The 18,549-nt window shown below is 46.0% G+C and overlaps 2 protein-coding genes across 3 annotated transcripts; both read right to left on the reverse strand.

Annotated features, from left to right (window-relative positions):
* Positions 1–1,019: 1,019 nt before the first annotated feature.
* Positions 1,020–8,885, reverse strand: LOC112267696 (thrombospondin-type laminin G domain and EAR repeat-containing protein-like). 2 transcript variants are annotated; one of them, XM_042296933.1, is made up of 12 exons: positions 8,726–8,885; positions 8,158–8,597; positions 7,941–8,031; positions 7,597–7,753; positions 7,177–7,308; positions 6,646–6,716; positions 3,934–4,095; positions 3,646–3,850; positions 2,834–3,066; positions 1,886–2,064; positions 1,691–1,792; positions 1,020–1,544 (listed from the first exon to the last, which is right to left on the reverse strand). In XM_042296933.1, exons 1-12 carry the CDS (start codon positions 8,855–8,857, stop codon positions 1,391–1,393), a joined length of 2,058 nt encoding a protein of 685 aa, XP_042152867.1. In that variant the 5' UTR covers positions 8,858–8,885; the 3' UTR covers positions 1,020–1,390. The 2 variants fall into 2 exon arrangements, with proteins under 2 accessions (XP_042152867.1, XP_042152866.1); XM_042296932.1 differs by having other exon boundaries at positions 7,941–8,034.
* Positions 8,886–14,117: 5,232 nt separating this feature from the next.
* On the reverse strand, positions 14,118–17,020 carry LOC112266420 (small ubiquitin-related modifier 3). The gene is made up of 4 exons (XM_024443865.2): positions 16,868–17,020; positions 15,833–15,961; positions 15,595–15,666; positions 14,118–15,334 (listed from the first exon to the last, which is right to left on the reverse strand). Exons 1-4 carry the CDS (start codon positions 16,886–16,888, stop codon positions 15,272–15,274), a joined length of 285 nt encoding a protein of 94 aa, XP_024299633.1. The 5' UTR covers positions 16,889–17,020; the 3' UTR covers positions 14,118–15,271.
* Positions 17,021–18,549: the final 1,529 nt, after the last annotated feature.

Consider the following 18,549-nt stretch of genomic DNA (forward strand, 5'->3'; position numbering starts at 1 on the left):
TAAAGGGATACTTTGGGATTTTAGCAGTGACGCCCTTTACCTACTTCCCCAGGGTCAGATGAACTCATGGATACCATTTTTGTCTCTGTGTTAAGAATTCCCTGTCGGTGACTGTTAGCACCTCACAACCCTGAGCAAACTGCCCTCCCAATCCACTACAACCGGAGCCTGAGAGTCTAGGGGGAACCATAAACCTGCCTCTAAAACTCTCTCTGACCTGTACCTTGATATGTTGCTAGGGAGGTTACTAGGGGGCAGGACATCTACCCATCCTCTTGACACAGCAGGTTACACAATACTGTCAGTCTCCCTCAAGCCACGGCAGAGAGCAACATCTGTCTCTGTCGATCAACAACTGGACTCACTCATATGTCTGGACTTGTGGGATGGTGTGTGTGCCCAAAGTGAGTGGTGTGACATGTATATATTGTTCTTAATAGTTAGTTGTTGTTGCATTATGTGCAGCTTGTAACCTGTAAACATGTTCAGGGGTTATATGCCATTTATACACACCTTTATTCCTGTTATTATGCCCTTGTGTTATCGTATGTACAGTATATTCATTGCCTTTCATTTCCTTCAACAGAACTAGTACCATTCCACTACCTTTCCCACTTTTCATCCCCATGTTCATCTTCCTCAGTTTGTTTAAAGTTCCTGTGTGTTAACTCTTAGGCACCTTTATTCCGCTCTAACCGGGGACGGTGTCGGTGAGTCACAAACCAGTAAAATACCTGGAGCCGGATTACTCTCTACTAGCATGCTAGCAGTTACCATAGACTACCAGTAATTGCGCTAACGCGAGTTAGCAATTGCGCAAACGCGAGTTAGCAACTTCTTTCAACTGCACGCAGAGACAAAATGGTATCCATGAGTTTATCTGACGTCGATAAAGGGCTAGGTTAAATAAATACAAAAATTGCCAAAATCCTGAAGTATCTCTTTAAGGTTTCTGGACGTTGGTTGAAGTGGTGAACAGCTTTTACAGAAAATGCAGATTGGGCAAAAGCTGTGGAACTCTACAGTTTCCATTCACTGCTCCCCTAGTATGGGACCCTCTAAAATATAGATTTCATAAAATCATTCTGAAACATTATTCTTACATAAGCGGTAGAATTTGCAGTAAGACACAAATGAAACATAATGTATTTTTTTACACATTTGTATTACCTCAATAAATAATTTTCACAAAATTATAGGCAACAAATATGACTAATGTTAAAGTTATATACAGTACTTATACACAAAAATGTGTATCTACTAATACTCTCTCTTTCTCTGCAAATGTGGCCCAGTACAACAACATAATGTAACATTCATTATTACATCAGTTGAGATTTCATTTTGTATGTTTCTCCATGTTGTCCCTGATATGACATTGTGTCACGTGTCAGTGTGTTTTCAGACGGAAGACTTTGGAGAGAGGTGCTGTGGCGCTGGAGTAGATCAGATAGGAATCCTCTCCGGAAGTAAAGAATTCCCAGTCGCTGCATCCAATGGTGGGGAGCCGGTGAATAGGAACAAACCCCTCGTATCCCTGCCACCTGCGCTCATCCATATCACGTTCAAGTTCAAAACACAAATCGTGATAATGATGAGTTTATAACATTTCACCATAATATTTGTAAATTCACATATCACCCATTCAATTATAGCACCATGACCAATTCTCATGTATTCATGTGAATACCTGTAGATAATGCTGTTCAGAGAGTGAGACTCTCCATCAAAGGAGTTTGCAACAACCAGGTAACTCTCTTCTCCTACTGTGAAGAACTCCCAGTCAACAGCACTGAAGGGGGAGACAGATCGAGAAATGAGAGAGAGAAGGAAGAGAGAGGAGAGGTGGGGGGAAATGTGCACCTGTATGAAGGTGCATGTGTACCTGTATGTGACTATGTCCTGAAAACGCAGGAACAGCTGAGAGCTCATGTCCAGCTCGTAGATGGTCGAGTTGATGGCATAGCGACCGGGGCCATTGCCATGGAGTTGGTGTCCGTTAGCAACCACCAGGAAGACCCTGCTGCCGATCTGGAACATCTCCCAGTCTGTGGCACAGAACGTCTGAGAGAGACAGAGAGAGACAGAGAGACAGAGAGACAGAGAGACAGAGAGACAGAGAGACAGAGAGACAGAGAGACAGAGAGAGAGAGAGAGAGAGAGAGAGAGAGAGAGCGAGAGAGAGCGAGAGAGAGACAGAGAGACAGAGACAGACAGACAGACAGACAGACAGACAGACAGACAGACAGACAGACAGACAGACAGACAGACAGACAGACAGACAGACAGACAGACAGACAGACAGACAGACAGACAGACAGACAGACAGACAGACAGACAGACAGACAGACAGACAGACAGACAGACAGACAGACAGACAGACAGACAGACAGACAGACAGACAGACAGACAGACAGACAGACAGACAGACAGACAGACAGACAGACAGACAGACAGATAGACAGACAGACAGACAGAAAGAAAGAAAGAAATTAAAGAAAGAGAGACCATAGAATAATGCCAACACTGGAATTCCCTCCCAATCAAAGCTGAGTCTTTTTGTGGTTTCAATCTGCCTGTCAGTCAACTTCACCTCACATGTGTTTCCATTCAAATGTCTGATTCACTATCAGTTATCTGTCAAAGCTGGATCTAACATGCAAATTCTGCCCCGCTATACATGGTCTATTTTTGTCCTCTCTTAGTTCCGTGGTGTGGGTGGTTGTGCTGTTTTAGGATTTCTGCCAATCTACCCCCCTAGCTCTCTTCCCCCTTGCCAACCCCCTCTTCCTTACTCTGTCTCTTCCTTCTACTTCACCTTCATCTCTCTCACCTTAATAGTCTGAAACAAGCGGAAACTTCCATCCACCCAGACATAGATGACCGAGTCAACGTGAGTGGTCTGTCCGTCAAACGCATTCGCCACAGCCAGGAAGTGGTAGGGTCCGACCGTGAAGGCCTCCCAGTCGTAAGCCCCAGAGGTCCGCAGGGCCTGGTGTGGTACAAACAGCTGCGTACCACGGTCCCACTTGTAGACCACACTGTCTATGGTGTGGTTGGTATTACCTAGAGGAAGGGAGGGGGTAGGTAGAGGACGAGATAATTGCAACTGAGTTACTAGTATTGCAACTCATCACGGGAGGCTGCTAAGGGGAGGACGGCTCACAATAATGTCTGGAATGGAGGAAATGAAATGTGGCAACCATGTGTTTGATGAGTTCTGTACCATTCCATTATTCCATTGCAGCCATTATTATGAACCCGTCCTCCCCAATTAAGGTGCCAGTTCCTACCTTGTCTGTGGTTGGCCGTAGCCAGGTCCTACCTTGTCTGTGGTTGGCCGTAGCCAGTTCCTACCTTGTCTGTGGTTGGCCGTAGCCAGCTCCTACCTTGTCTGTGGTTGGCCGTAGCCAGCTACTACCTTGTCTGTGGTTGGCCGTAGCCAGTTCCTACCTTGTCTGTGGTTGGCCGTAGCCAGTTCCTACCTTGTCTGTGGTTGGCCGTAGCCAGTTCCTACCTTGTCTGTGGTTGGCCGTAGCCAGTTCCTACCTTGTCTGTGGTTGGCCACAGCCAGTTCCTACCTTGTCTGTGGTTGGCCGTAGCCAGTTCCTACCCTGTCTGTGGTTGGCCGTAGCCAGTTCCTACCTTGTCTGTGGTTGGCCACGGCGAGGTAGGTGTGTCCTTGGATGCGGAAGGCCTCCCAGTCCCGTGCACAGTGTGTCTGGAGCGCCTGGTAATGAACAAACCTCTGTGTCTTTTTATTCCACCTGTAGATCACTGACAGTTCATCTTTCTCCACTGTCTCCTCCTTCCCTGTGCTCTCCCTGGAGTTAGACACCACCAGGAATATCTACAACAAGTTAAATCAACAAATGAACAAATACATTTGTATTTCAAAGTGTATCTTAACATCTCTAAGATGTCTTCCTGTACCTTCTTCCCCATCGTAAAGTGTCTCCAGGAGAGAGCTCCATGTGTGCTGATCTTCTGGTAAAGGTGAAAGCCTCCATCTCTCCAGAGGTAGACTGCAGAGCCCAGGGAGGGGGAGCGGTGGGCCATTGCTGCCATCAAACCCAGCCCTTGTACACTGAACACCTAGACATCGCAGACAGATGGACAGACAGAGCGATAGAGAGAGAGACACGTTGAAAACCAGTTGAATCTACAACTACATGTTAATTTAAACAAATATAATAAACAGCAAAAAAGTCTGTCTTTCAAAGATAATTCGTAAAAGTTCAAATAACTTCACAGATATTCATTGTAAAGGGTTGTTTCCCACACTGTTTCCCATGCTTGTTCAATGAGGCAATTAAGGTCACAGTTATGAAATCTTAGAACACTAGAGAGGCCTTTCTACTGACTCTGAAAAACACTAAAAGAAAGATGCCCAGGGTCCCTGCTCATCTGTGTGAACGTGCCTTAGGCATGCTGCAAGGAGGCATGAGGACTGCAGATGTGGCCAGGGCAATAAATTGCAATGTCTGTACTGTGAGACACCTAAGACAGTGCTACAGGGAGATAGGCGGGACAGCTGATCGTCCTCGCAGTGGCAGACCATGTGTAACAAGACCTGCACAGGATCGGTACATCAGAACATCACACCTGCGGGACAGGTACAGGATGGCAACAACAACTGCCCAAGTTACACCAGGAACGCACAATCCCTCCATCAGTGATCAGACTGTCCACAATAGGCTGAGAGAGGCTGGACTGAAGGCTTGTAGGTCTGTTGTAAGGCAGGTCCTCACCAGACATCACCGGCAACAACATCGCCATTGGGGAAAAAACCCACCGTCGCTGGACCAGACAGGACTGGCAAAACGTGCTCTTCACTGACAAGTCGCAGTTTTGTCTCACCAGGGGTGATGGTCGGATTTGCGTTTATCGTCGAAGGAATGAGCGTTACACTGAGGCCTGTACTCTGGAGTGGGATAGATTTGGAGGTGGAGGGTCCGTCATGGTCTGGGGAGGTGTGTCACAGCATCATCAGACTGAGCTTGTTGTCATTGCAGGCAATCTCAACGCTATGCGTTACAGGGAAGACATCCTCCTCCCTCATTTGGTACCCTTCCTGCAGGCTCATCCTGACATGACCCTCCAGCATGACAATGCCACCAGCCATACTGCTCATTCTGTGCATGATTTCCTGCAAGACAGGAATGTCAGTGTTCTGCCATGGCCAGCGAAGAGCCCTGATCTCAATCCCATTGAGCAAGTCTTGGGACCTGTTGGATAAGAGGGTGAGGGCTAGTGCCATTCCCCCCAGAAATGTCCGGGAACTTGCAGGTGCCTTGGTGGGAAGAGTGAGATAACATCTCACAGCAAGAACTGGCAAATCTGGTGCAGTCCATGTGGAGGAGATGCACTGCAGTACTTAATGCAGCTGGTGTCCACACCAGATACTGACTGTTACTTTCGATTTTGACCCCCCTTTGTTCAGGGACACATTATTCCATTTCCGTTAGTGACATGTCTGTGGAGCTTGTTCAGTTTATGTCTCAGTTCATACTTATGTTAGTTCAGTTTATGTCTCATCTTGTTATGTTCATACAAATATTTCACATGTTAAGTTATAGGAAAATATACTCAGTTGACAGTGAGAAGACGTTTCTTTTTTTGCTGAGTTTATATTCATATTAAGAAAATATATTTAAAATATATGACCAAAAGTATGTGGACACCTGCTTGTCGAACATCTCATTCCAAAATCATGGGCATTAATACGGAGTTGGCCCCCCTTTGCTGCTATAACAGCCTCCACTCGTCTGGGAAGGCTTTCTACTAGATGTTGGAACATTGCTTGCTTCCAATCAGCCACAAGAGCATTAGTGAGGTCGGGCACTGATGTTTGGCGATTAGGCCTGGCTCGCAGTCGGCGTTCCAATTCATCCCAAAGGTGTTGAATGTGGTTGAGGTCAGGGCTCTGTGTAGGCCATTCAAGTTCTTCCACATAGATCTTGACAAACCATTTCTGTATAGACCTTGCTTTGTGTACGGGGGGCATTGTCATGCTGAAACAAGAAAGGGCCTTCCCCAAACTGTTGCCACAAAGTTGGAAGCACAGAATCATCTAGAATGTCATTGTATGCTATAGCGTTAAGATTTCCCTTCACTGGAACTAAGGTGCCTAGCTCGAACCAGCCCCGGTCCATTATTCCTCCTCCACCAAACTTTACAGTTGGCACTTTGCATTGGAGCAGGTAGCGTTCTCCTGGCATCCACCAAAACCAGATTCATCTGTTGGACTGTCAGATGGTGAAGTGTGATTCATCACTCCAGAGAACACATTTCCACTGCTCCAGAGTCCAAATGTGTCGACCTTTACACCACTCCAGCCGACGGTTGGCATTGCGCATGGTGATCTTAGGCCGCTTTTGCTCCTAGACGTTTCCACTTCACAATAACAGCACTTACAGTTGACCGGGGCTGCTCTAGCAGGGCAGAGTTTTTAAGAACTGACTTGTTGGAAAGGTGGCATCCTATGATGGTGCCATGTTGAAAGTCACTGAGCTCTTCAATGTTTGTTGATGGAGATTGCATGGCTGTGTGCTCAATTTTATACACCCGTCAGCCATGGGTGTGGCTGAAATAGCCGAATCCACTAATTTGAAGGGATGTCCACATATATAGTGTATGTTTTACCTCAATATCATACGTCTCTGAACTGGTGGAGAGGATCTGCTGCTCCAAGACATAGTCTAGTCTCTGGGACTCTGTAGAAGAGATGGAGAGGTCAGAGAGAGAGATGGAGAGGTCAGAGAGAGAGAGAGGTCAGAGAGAGAGATGGAGAGGTCAGAGAGAGAGAGAGAGAGAGATGGAGAGGTCAGAGAGAGAGAGAGAGAGGTCAGAGAGAGATGGAGAGGTCAGAGAGAGAGAGAGGTCAGAGAGAGAGATGGAGAGGTCAGAGAGAGAGATCAGAGAGAGAGATGGAGAGGTCAGAGAGAGAGAGAGAGAGGTCAGAGAGAGTAGAGAGAGAGGTCAGAGAGAGAGAGATGGAGAGGTCAGAGAGAGAGAGAGAGAGAGAGGTCAGAGAGAGAGAGAGAGGGGTCAGAGAGAGAGAGAGATAGAGAGAGGTCAGAGAGAGAGAGAGAGGTCAGAGAGAGAGAAGAGGTCAGAGAGAGAGAGATCAAAGAGAGAGGGGTCAGAGAGAGAGAGAGAGAGTGGAGGACCCACCTTGCAGCATGGGGACCCAGAGTGTACCGTCACAGAGGTAGAGAGCTCTCCTGATGGGGTTGAACCACAGCTGTCCTCTTACTGAACTGGAACAGGACTTCTCCAGCCCCACAGACACCCGCACCTCTGACTCTGGGGGGTAGAAGGGGAAGGGGGGAGGGAGGGAGGGAGAGTGTGGGAGGAGGTTAGAGGGGGAAGGAGGGGGTAGAGTGCAGGGGGTAGAGGGGGAGTAGAGTGTGGGAGGGGGAAGAGGGGGAAGGAGGGGGATAGAGTGTCGGGGGGTAGAGGGGGAAGGGGGCAGTAGGGGATAGACGCACAGGGTGAGGCAGGACAGGGGAGAGAGAAAAAAAGAGTCAGAGAAAAGAGTCACATTTGTGAGAGAGATCAGGGGACAGTGAAAATAGGAGAGAAACAGTATACCATATGAAGGCAGCGTGAGGTCACTCCTAGTCTCTTTTTGTGGTAGGTCTAGCAGTACCGCAGGCACAGACAGCTCTGCCAGCCCGGGGTTGGAGGATGGGCAGACACGAGGGGTGGCATCAGAGCCTGGCACCAGGACCAGCTGTCTGATCAGACCCTGGGAGGGAGGGAGGGAGGGACAGGGAGGAGCGGAGAGGAAAGGAGAGAAGTAGAGAGAAGCAAGTTATATGGAGAGTGTTGGCATAACCACTCTTATCAAGCCATCATGTAGCCATTACTACTAGTGTACATCTAGTGTACAAAGGTTCTAGAGAGAGAGGGTTGTCGTGTGTTTTGGTTCTTACTGAGAACAGGCCATTCCATCTCCCTCGGCTGCCGATGTGGAATCTGGAACCCTGAATACTGAGGTCAGAGGGCAACGACTTGGAGTGAACCCTGCTGAACACATATGATGACATCATCATTACAGAAATGTAATACAGACAGACGGACAAACAGACAGAGAAAAAGGATACATAGAAAGAGAGAGCGAAAGAAGGAGAGCCAGAGAAAGCAACTCACAGTTCCAGGTGTGTGTTGCAGTCCACAGTGAGGGTAGCGTAGTGTCCGCTAAATGCTAAAACCAACGTGTGCCAGCGATCATCAGCCAATTCGATGCCTCGGAAAACCCAGCGCGCCATGACCCCCTCGCTGCGACCTCTGAACAGGAAGTGGAGTCTGTCTCTGGAGAACCGCAGGCCAATCAGAAGCCGTCCCTGACTGTTGCTGTTCTCTCCATCTCTACTTCCCTTCCTCTTCTCTCCGTCCATTAGTCTTTCTCCCCCTCCATCTGTCCCTCCATCCCGCTCTTCATCACTCTCATCATCCCTCCCTCCTTGTTCTCCATCCTTCTCTCTGTACCAATCTCCATCAGTTCCTCCCTGTGTCTCCCCCTTCCTCTTTCCAATCCGTGTGTCCTCTTCTTCCTTTTCCTCCACCACAGAAAATATGTACTCGTTTTTCTGAAAGACAGGATGAGACAGATCATCACACAGTGGGAAGAGGCAATAAAAAAAAACACTGAACCTTCCCCACGTCATCGATGATGTCACTTCCTGCTGTAATGCTGTTTCTAACCCCTGGCCCTTACCTTAGGGGCGACGAGGCTGACCTTCAGGGTGGTGACGATGGAGAACTCTCTGGGGAAGAGGTGACAGTTGACGAGGTGCTGGGAGGACGGGAAGTCCAGGGAAGGGTGAGGACGGGACAGACGGACACCCATCACACCCCCAGACTGGATCAGATGCACCCCCCCTCCTGTTACCCCCCTCACCCCCTCCCCTGCCCTGGAGAGAACACGGGACAGAAGGTCCAGGGGGAGCAGGTCTACGGGGAGAGAGAAAGAGTAAGAAGGTGAGAGAGAGGGGGAGAGAAAGAGTAAGAAGGTGAGAGAGAGGGGGAGAGAAAGAGTAAGTAAGTGAGAGAGAGGGGGAGAGAATGAGTATGAAAGTGAGAGAGAGGGGGAGAGAAAGAGTAAGAAAGTGAGAGAGAGGGGGAGAGAAAGAGTAAGAAAGTGAGAGAGAGGGGGAGAGAAAGAGTAAGAAAGTGAGAGAGAGGGGGAGAGAAATAGTAAGAAAGTGAGAGAGGGGGAGAGAAAGAGTAAGAAAGTGAGAGAGGGGGAGAGAAAGTAAGAAAGTGAGAGAGAGGGGGAGAGATAGTAAGAAAGTGAGAGAGGGGGAGAGAAAGAGTAAGAAAGTGAGAGAGGGGGAGAGAAAGAGTAAGAAAGTGAGAGAGAGGGGGAGAGATAGTAAGAAGGTGAGAGAGAGGGGGAGAGAGAGTAAGAAGGTGAGAGAGAGGGGGAGAGAAAGAGTAAGAAAGTGAGAGAGAGGGGGAGAGATAGTAAGAAAGTGAGAGAGGGGGAGAGAAAGAGTAAGAAAGTGAGAGAGGGGGGAGAGAAAGAGTAAGAAAGTGAGAGAGAGGGGAGAGATAGTAAGAAGGTGAGAGAGAGGGGGAGAGAGAGTAAGAAGGTGAGAGAGAGGGGGAGAGAAAGAGTAAGAAAGAGAGAGAGGGGGAGAGAAAGAGTAAGAAAGTGAGAGAGAGTGGGAGAGAAAGAGTAAGAAAGTGAGAGAGGGGGAGAGAAAGAGTAAGAAAGTGAGAGAGAGGGAGAGAAAGAGTAAGGAAGTGAGAGAGAGGGGGAGAGAAAGAGTAAGGAAGTGAGAGAGAGGGGGAGAGAAAGAGTAAGAAAGTGAGAGAGAGGGGGAGAGAAAGAGTAAGAGGGTGAGAGAGAGGGAGAGAAAGAGTAAGAAAGTGAGAGAGGGGAGAGAAAGAGTAAGAAAGGGAGAGAGAGGGGGAGAGAAAGAGTAAGAAAGTGAGAGAGAGGGGGAGAGAAAGAGTAAGTAAGTGAGAGAGAGGGGGAGAGAATGAGTATGAAAGTGAGAGAGAGGGGGAGAGAAAGAGTAAGAAAGTGAGAGAGAGGGGGAGAGAAAGAGTAAGAAAGTGAGAGAGAGGGGGAGAGAAAGAGTAAGAAAGTGAGAGAGAGGGGGAGAGAAAGAGTAAGAAAGTGAGAGAGAGGGGGAGAGAAATAGTAAGAAAGTGAGAGAGGGGGAGAGAAAGAGTAAGAAAGTGAGAGAGGGGGAGAGAAAGTAAGAAAGTGAGAGAGAGGGGGAGAGATAGTAAGAAAGTGAGAGAGGGGGAGAGAAAGAGTAAGAAAGTGAGAGAGGGGGAGAGAAAGAGTAAGAAAGTGAGAGAGAGGGGGAGAGATAGTAAGAAGGTGAGAGAGAGGGGGAGAGAGAGTAAGAAGGTGAGAGAGAGGGGGAGAGAAAGAGTAGGAAAGTGAGAGAGAGGGGAGAGATAGTAAGAAAGTGAGAGAGGGGGAGAGAAAGAGTAAGAAAGTGAGAGAGGGGGAGAGAAAGAGTAAGAAAGTGAGAGAGAGGGGGAGAGATAGTAAGAAGGTGAGAGAGAGGGGGAGAGAGAGTAAGAAGGTGAGAGAGAGGGGGAGAGAAAGAGTAAGAAAGAGAGAGAGGGGGAGAGAAAGAGTAAGAAAGTGAGAGAGAGTGGGAGAGAAAGAGTAAGAAAGTGAGAGAGGGGGAGAGAAAGAGTAAGAAAGTGAGAGAGAGGGGAGAGAAAGAGTAAGGAAGTGAGAGAGAGGGGGAGAGAAAGAGTAAGGAAGTGAGAGAGAGGGGGAGAGAAAGAGTAAGAAAGTGAGAGAGAGGGGGAGAGAAAGAGTAAGAGGGTGAGAGAGAGGGAGAGAAAGAGTAAGAAAGTGAGAGAGGGGAGAGAAAGAGTAAGAAAGGGAGAGAGAGGGGGAGAGAAAGAGTAAGAAAGTGAGAGAGAGGGGGAGAGAAAGAGTAAGAAGGTGAGAGAGAGGGGGAGAGAAAGAGTAAGAAAGTGAGAGTGGGGAGAGAAATAGTAAGAAAGTGAGAGAGAGGGGGAGAGAGAAAGAGTAAGAAAGGGAGAGAGAGGGGGAGAGAAAGCAAGTAAAAAAGAGGGAGAGAGAGAAAGAGAGGGGGGAGAGAGAGAGAGAAAGGGGGAGAGAGAGAGTTAGCATTTCCTAAATAGTGGGAAACTGATGGTGAGAGCAGCAAGATGAGGTGTTGGAGCTTCTTGTGTATTCATGATATCAGGTAAGGTTAGTCAGAGTTTACGGGATGGCTGGGAAATGTCTGGTAGGTTTTTGGCATGATCTGTGCATACACAGAGTTATCTGTGCATGAGTGATTTGCATCAAAGTTTTGGCAAATCAAGTTAAACACATCAAACACTCACGCACACGGCTGATATCTCTCTGACACACACACACACACACACACACACACACACACACACACACACACACACACACAGTGGTGGGAAAAGTACTCAATTGTCATACTTGAGTAAAAGTAGAGATACATTCATAGAAAGTTACTCGAGTAAAAGTAAGTCACCCAGTAAAATAATACTTGAGTCAATGTCCAAAAGTATTTAGTTCTAAATGTAATTGCTAAAATATACTTAAGTATCAATTGTATTATATTAAGCAAAGCATACACCACCATTTTCCTGTCCTGCTCAGCATTCAAAATGTAACAAGTACTTTTGGGTGTCAAGGAAAATGTAATGAGTTACTATTTGAAGTAGCATCCCTACTGCATGCAAACAAGTAGCATCCCTACTGCATGCAAACAAGTAGCATCCCTACTGCATGCAAACAAGTAGCATCCCTACTGCATGCAAACAAGTAGCATCCCTACTGCATGCAAACAAGTAGCATCCCTACTGCATGCAAACAAGAGAAAGAAAAAGCGGTGTGTTTAATGCCACTCCACAGTATAATCTGAGAGAGCCGCTATCGGACAGGAAGTACAATGTTATGTGTCACAATCAAATGTGTCCCCGGATAGGTTACAACACCCACACACACGCCGATATTATCATAGCGCATTTAACAGAATAGAACGTACCACTGCATGGTCTCCGTGTCTCTGCAGCTGCGTTGATGACCCTTAACCCGAGAAACAGCAGCAGAGGCAACAGCAGCATCGGCGATGACATCCCAGCTTGCTCCAGCCAATCACAAACACTGTGACTGATCCGAACGCCAATTGACGCTCATCTACAACACGCGTGTGTGAGTATGTGTGGGGTAGCGTGTACGTTTGTGTGTGAGGTGTGTCTAGAGATGGTCCTTAGAGAGTGTCTGTAGAAAGTGTGAGGTGTGTCTAGAGATGGTCCTTAGAGAGTGTCTGTAGAAAACAGCATCTTCCAACAGACAGAGTCCAGATGACAAAGTAAAGCTTGGATCTAAACTACTCTACAACATCTGACTTCAGCCGAGGCAGACAGGTAGGCTCCTAAATGAGTTAGTTCTGTCTGGTCCGGCCCCTTCTCTTATATACCAGGCCCATGCAAATCACTAACCAGTCTGTCAATCATTTCACAGAGTAGAACAGAAGCCGACTGTATCGCTCACATACTCTTCTGAGAGTGTGTATGTGTGTGAGAAAGAGCAAGATGTATACCTAAGGTGGAGTTGTATGGGCCATAGATACAGAGATAAAGAGCTGTACTACAAAATAACCTTACATTAGATAAACACCATATAGTTCAAGTAGTCATATTTAAAAAGGGAAAAAATCATTTGGAAAACATGCATACCACCAGTGACCTCTGCTCCACCAATAGAGTGCTTGATACCGGCTAAGCTATTACCATATTAACCAAGAGCCCTGTTATTAGGACCTTTATTATTGTAGTAGCTGAGGAGTGGAGGACTATGTACGTGAGTTTGTTTATGTAAGACAGCTGTTCTCATAAAGGATTTTCTAATATTGCATTCTGAGAAAATGTAATAAAAATTGTAGCGGGGAATTAGGTACAACTCTCAGGTGCAGAGCCGGGAGGTTGGACCAATGTGTGTCTGTGTACATGTGTATTTTAGCCATGCCCAGGCTTCAAATAGCTATTCCGATACAGATCAAGGAGAGAAAGGAGGGGTGTTCACTCGTTGTTATAAACCTTTTACTGCTCTGTTTTTCCTTTTCTTCAAGAGCAGATTTGTGCACTTTAGCAGATCAGTGGGCAGGAGGAAGATGTCCTATAGACTAGTCTAGTGTTTCTCCTAGCCATTTCTTTTCAAGGCTACAGGATCATGATAACTTTCTTCCTTCTTGTATCTCTATCCCATCAGGCTATCAATCGACTGTGCTTAATCTGACTGCATCAGCCAATCACACAGAGCGATTTAACATCCTGACAGATGGCTGACCGCAGGCAGAGATGTAATGAAAACAGAGGGAGATTCTCCTCCGTCCTCTCCTTTTGAAAACGGTCAAAGATTATCAAGAAAAAACAAATGCAGTTGTATTCAATTATACTCCTTCTCCGCTAGGATGTCGTTTACAGAGGAATCCCAAAATAAGAGTCCAAAGTGGTCAAAATGAATCTGAATGTATTTAGTATTTAAATGTAAGCATGCAGGTCCTCGGAGAAAGCAGCAGCTTATTGAAAGGAGGGTAGTGGATTTGGGCAGGGAAGACTCCAAGGATGAACTTGTGCTTCCTCCATGGGAAGACTTCAAGGACAAGAGGTAGATTTCTCCAGTCACCTAATAACAAACTGACACAGTCCTCAACCACTTATCGGTTTCCGGAGGAAAGGACGGCGGTGGCCCAAATTAGAATCTAATCACAGCGGCCCTTGTCATGATTAAACGCTTGAACAGAAACATGCAAGCACACAAATACAGGCACTCGGGATAATGTCCCAGCTTTACTTCTGCTGAATTGGGACCTGCTGATAGAAAGGGAAGACAGGGATGGGGAGACAGACAACTGTACCAATAGACAGTAGCACCCCCTGCTGGTCTTTTTATGCAGCTGAGAATACATTTCAGCTACAGTACTTTCAAATAGTGCTGGATAGGGTCCAATATACACAATTGGTAGTAGATGCGACTATAAACAATACATTGAACATACAATTCATGATTCTCATGTGTACCCGCCAGTCCACTGAATGAGCCCATTTTATATCACTTTTAAAGGAGGAGCCGTGACAAGGAGTCTGAGTACCAAACTATATTTATTGTTTACAGTAGTAAAAGACGCCAAACAATGTACAAATCAGTAGAGAAACCAAACAAATACCATATGACAAAACATGTGGGTAAAGAACTTAACTGCCCCTCCCCTTATGCTCCAAGTAGACGTAGCCCCTAACCACAGACCTAGGATCAGAAAACCGGAACCCCCAAAACATTAACCATTCCGGGGATGCAAATTATCTGACCCCGTATCAGTGTTCAAGGATGACTTCTCCCTCCTGCCTTACACCCCCACCCAAACACCGAAAGCAGAGTCACTGACAGGGCTGCTGTATGAACTGACCACTGAAAAAAGAAAGAAATGGCCCCATATGGTATCGGGGAATATTCCCGTTTGACTGCCCTAAAAAACTAGGGGTGCATCTCAACAGTATAAGTAGCTTCCTTGAGACAAGGGGTCTCCTCGTAAAACGGACACTAAAGAACCGGACAGGTGAAAGCATATTCCACGGTCAGCATCCACCTTAGCCTGAATGTTCAGATCGGTGCCAAATGAAGGAGAGGGCACATAAGACTTGAGATGCACCCTTGGTTTTCACCCTCGGAAAAACCAGGGCGTCCCCCATGTCAAACCATTGGGAGGGTCCAGAAGCCACCCCCTAACGCCTAGGCACTTCGTGTAGATTTAAGGTGTTGGATAAATACAAAACACTACACAAGTGGCTTAGGTGTAGGGGGTTGTTTCTAGATCAGAACCCATGATTCTTAGCATTGGAAAGACCCAGAAGCTGTCCAATACAGTTCAAGAGTTCAATGTTGACTAAGACAGACATTTGAGGGGAGCCCTCACCCCACCCAAAAACGCGCCAGACATCTTTTAAAATAAGATCAAGGAAACAGATGATGGGGAAGCCTCAAAATAGAAGTTGCCCCTTACCACAGATCTAGGATCAGCTCATTGTGTCCTAAACCTAACCTCATCCAATATGGGGTAAACTAACAACCGACCTTAAATCAGTGTCTAGGGGGCAAATTCATCCCAATCCTACACCCCAGGACAAACTGAGACAGACATTTTCTTTAAAACAACAAAGGAACACAGAAGCTGAAGTGACTGGAGGAGAGGAGCAGTGGGCGTGGTTTGGGTATGTCAATCACTGTAACAGGAGGGGCTTAGCAGAGACCACCTGTCTGCTGTTGGAAAACATCTATGGTGTCTTCATCCTCCATCTCCAGCTAAAGAGAAAATTAACATGTGAGATGGAAGGAGAGAGAGGGATCTAGTAAAGAGTGATTCCATGAGGGGGGAGATTCTGTGAGTGGGATGTACAGCGAGAAAGCAATCAAGTTCATTGAGAGCAGGTGTGCTTTAGTTGAGAGAATGATAATGGTGCCAGAGATGTTGTGCTTTAGAGTGATTAAGAACAGGCCAAGAGAAGTGAGTAGAGGGTGTTTCTAAAGAATATAGAGAGCTGCCAGTTGTCTGTGCAGTGTACCTGTGAAGGTGTGTCTGTCTCGTTGATTGGCTGTCCGTCAAACCTGAACCTGATCTGCCTTATCGAGAGCCCCTGCAGGAGAAAGAGGACACAAAAAAATACATGGGACAGATATTCCTCTAGTATCGGGAATCAGGTCAGCTCTTGATAATATTTCTGAGCAATGCCCCCTGCTCCAGTCTTCGCCATTGAGGCGGCAGGTAGGAGGTCAAGGTGTCTGATTGGCGACTGTGCTGACCTGACGTTCGCAGTAGGCCTTCATCAGTTTGCTGAGCGGAGTGTGTCTCTTGATTTTGAACTGAACCACAGAGCCGTCCTGACCGGCTACCTTTAAGTTAATGTGGTCGTTCTCAGTCTTCACACCCTCCTGAAACACAACCAAACAGCAATGAAAGGATTAACATTGTAGTTATTCAGTCTTCAATACACCGGTCTTGGAGTGCCAAACAATTGACTTGTACAACCACTGTTAAGACTCCTCACACGTCTCTGGACGGTGTAGCAAGGTAGTGTTCTTGTCTGTAAAATTAGGGTTGCCTGCGGGTGGTACTGGGTCTGGGAAATGTGCGAAACCCGAAGGCTGTGACTGAAGCAGCCAGCTACTAGACCCAGGCGTTATCCGTAACAAAACCCACGTTCAGCTTTTCCTAGTACCGCAAATCGAGAAAAAAAATATGAAACCTGTATCAATCAGTGGTCAGGGACTATTTCGTACAGACTATATATGAACAAGCTAGCTAATTCTGGTCTTACCGGCGCCTGGCCAACGCCATGCGTGTTTACTGGCCTAGAAGATACAAACAGTGCGTTAACTAACTAATTATGTTATTTACCCATTTCAATAAGTGGATGCCGACGAATGCATCCAAATCACTCGAATATGGCTTCCAAATTGTGTCACATTTTGTGCCGCTATTATTGCGGCATTTAGCTAGCCAGCTGCTAGCGTGGTCTTTTTTTCCACAAAGAAAAACCCGCTAACGCTATCCGTGTATTCAACTTCGAAATGTAAGTGGTATATGTTTCAACAATTCTATTTTCTGGTTGAAATACTTCGCATAACATCTCTAATAGCTTGTATATCTGATCAACTTAGAAATATCGTATCCGGAGGCAGCACTCCATTCATTTAACTACGAAACAAACAGTGCGCCGATTCAGACAAACGTGCAAACCGGGCCATTTTTGATTGCATATTTCAGGCGCTATTCAGCATTAGACTGTTTTAATCACCTTAAATAGCCATCACATGTTGATAGCCGACTAGCCTTACCTTTGGTTTCTCCTCCGACATTTTGGTGGGTTTTCTTTAAAGGATTTGCGGGTTAAAATGTAATTTTGGCTGTGTTTTCGTTTGCACCTCTTTAAGCTATATGCTCTTCTCCTCCGCAAACACGGGAACGCGCTTTGGTCTCTCGTTCCGCAGACACTGATTGGCTTTCGTGGAATCACGTGACATATTTTCTCGGACGCGGATTCGGAGACGCGCAATTCAGCCAAATACTCGGCCACGCGACATTAAGAACCCGCCAAAGGCAGGGCTAATGGTTAATCTCAAATAAATACACACATTACACTCAGATCAAATTGAATTTGTCACATGCTTCGTAAACCACAGGTGTAGACTACAATTAAATTATTATTTATTATTATTTTCCAACAATGCAGAGTTAAAGATACAACATTTAAATATTGACACAAGGGATAAATACACCGTGAATAACTATAATGAATGAACATAAAAAAATCTAACGTTATTTGTCACATGCGCCGAATACAACAAGTGTAGACCTTACCGTGAAATGCGTACTTTACAAGCCCTTAACCAACTGCAGATGAAGAAGAGTTTAAAAAAATGTTTTACCAAATAAACTAAAGTAAAGAATAATAAAAAGTAACACAATAAAATAACGAGGCTATATACAGGAGAACCGGACAGAGTCAATGTGCGGGGGTACAGGTTAGTCGAGGTAGGTAGGGGTGAAGTGACTATGCATAGATAATAAACAGCGAATAGCAGCGCAGCAGTGTACAAAACAAATGGGGGGGTCTATGTAAATAGTCCGGTGGCCATTTGATTAATTGTTCAGCAGTCTTATGGCTTGGGGGTAGAGCCTTTTGGTCCTAGACTTGGCGCTCCGGCACCGCTTCCCGTGCGGTAGCAGAGAAAACAGTCTGACTTGGGTGACTGGAGTCTCTGAAAATGTATTAACATGGCTATGTACAGGGAGTACCAGAATAATATTGTAAAATACAAATTATATCAAGCCAAATTTGCCATCACCATAATGGATAGAGAAATGGGGTGTATTCATTACAGAATCCGTTTAATAACCAAATTGAAGCAAACTGAGAGTAGAGGGGTGATAGTGGATCTCCAGTCTCGTTGCCTACCTGAAACAAGGCTTTTGATGACCAATCGGGGGCGCCCCAACTCAACATGTAAGGATTGGAATGGGTAGGGATCGAGGCCTGGGTTCCAATTCCAGAAAGATTCTCTCTCTCTCTGTGGCTCTGCTCATAGAAAATGCTTGAATAAAGAGTATACATATCCTTGATAAAAATAGTATATTGAGATTGAGTCAGAACTGCAGGAATTCCTGTTTATTTTTTATCTCTACTATTATTGAGGTTACGATCACATTTCTGATATGGTTGTTGTAGGTTTCTCGATATGAGGCAGAGGTTATAGTAGGAGCTAGGAGTTGAAAAGATCCAAAGAGACAAGTCTTACACAGTGGAAAGTTTAATTTAAGTAAAAATAGATTTGCTCAAATCAACAGACAAAGGGTAGTTTATTACACAACTTGACATCAATAAAAAAATTACTTAATTTGGCCTGACAAGATTCTAACGGAAGTAGCTGGTGTCTGTAATGAGAAAGCTGTCACAGGTAGAAATGTATTACTTAGATCTGACATTCTTTGTCTCATTGTACAAGGTGTGTACATTCTA

The sequence above is a fragment of the Oncorhynchus tshawytscha genome, linkage group LG14 (assembly GCF_018296145.1).
Source record: "Oncorhynchus tshawytscha isolate Ot180627B linkage group LG14, Otsh_v2.0, whole genome shotgun sequence".
In the NCBI taxonomy this organism is placed as follows: domain Eukaryota; kingdom Metazoa; phylum Chordata; class Actinopteri; order Salmoniformes; family Salmonidae; genus Oncorhynchus; species Oncorhynchus tshawytscha.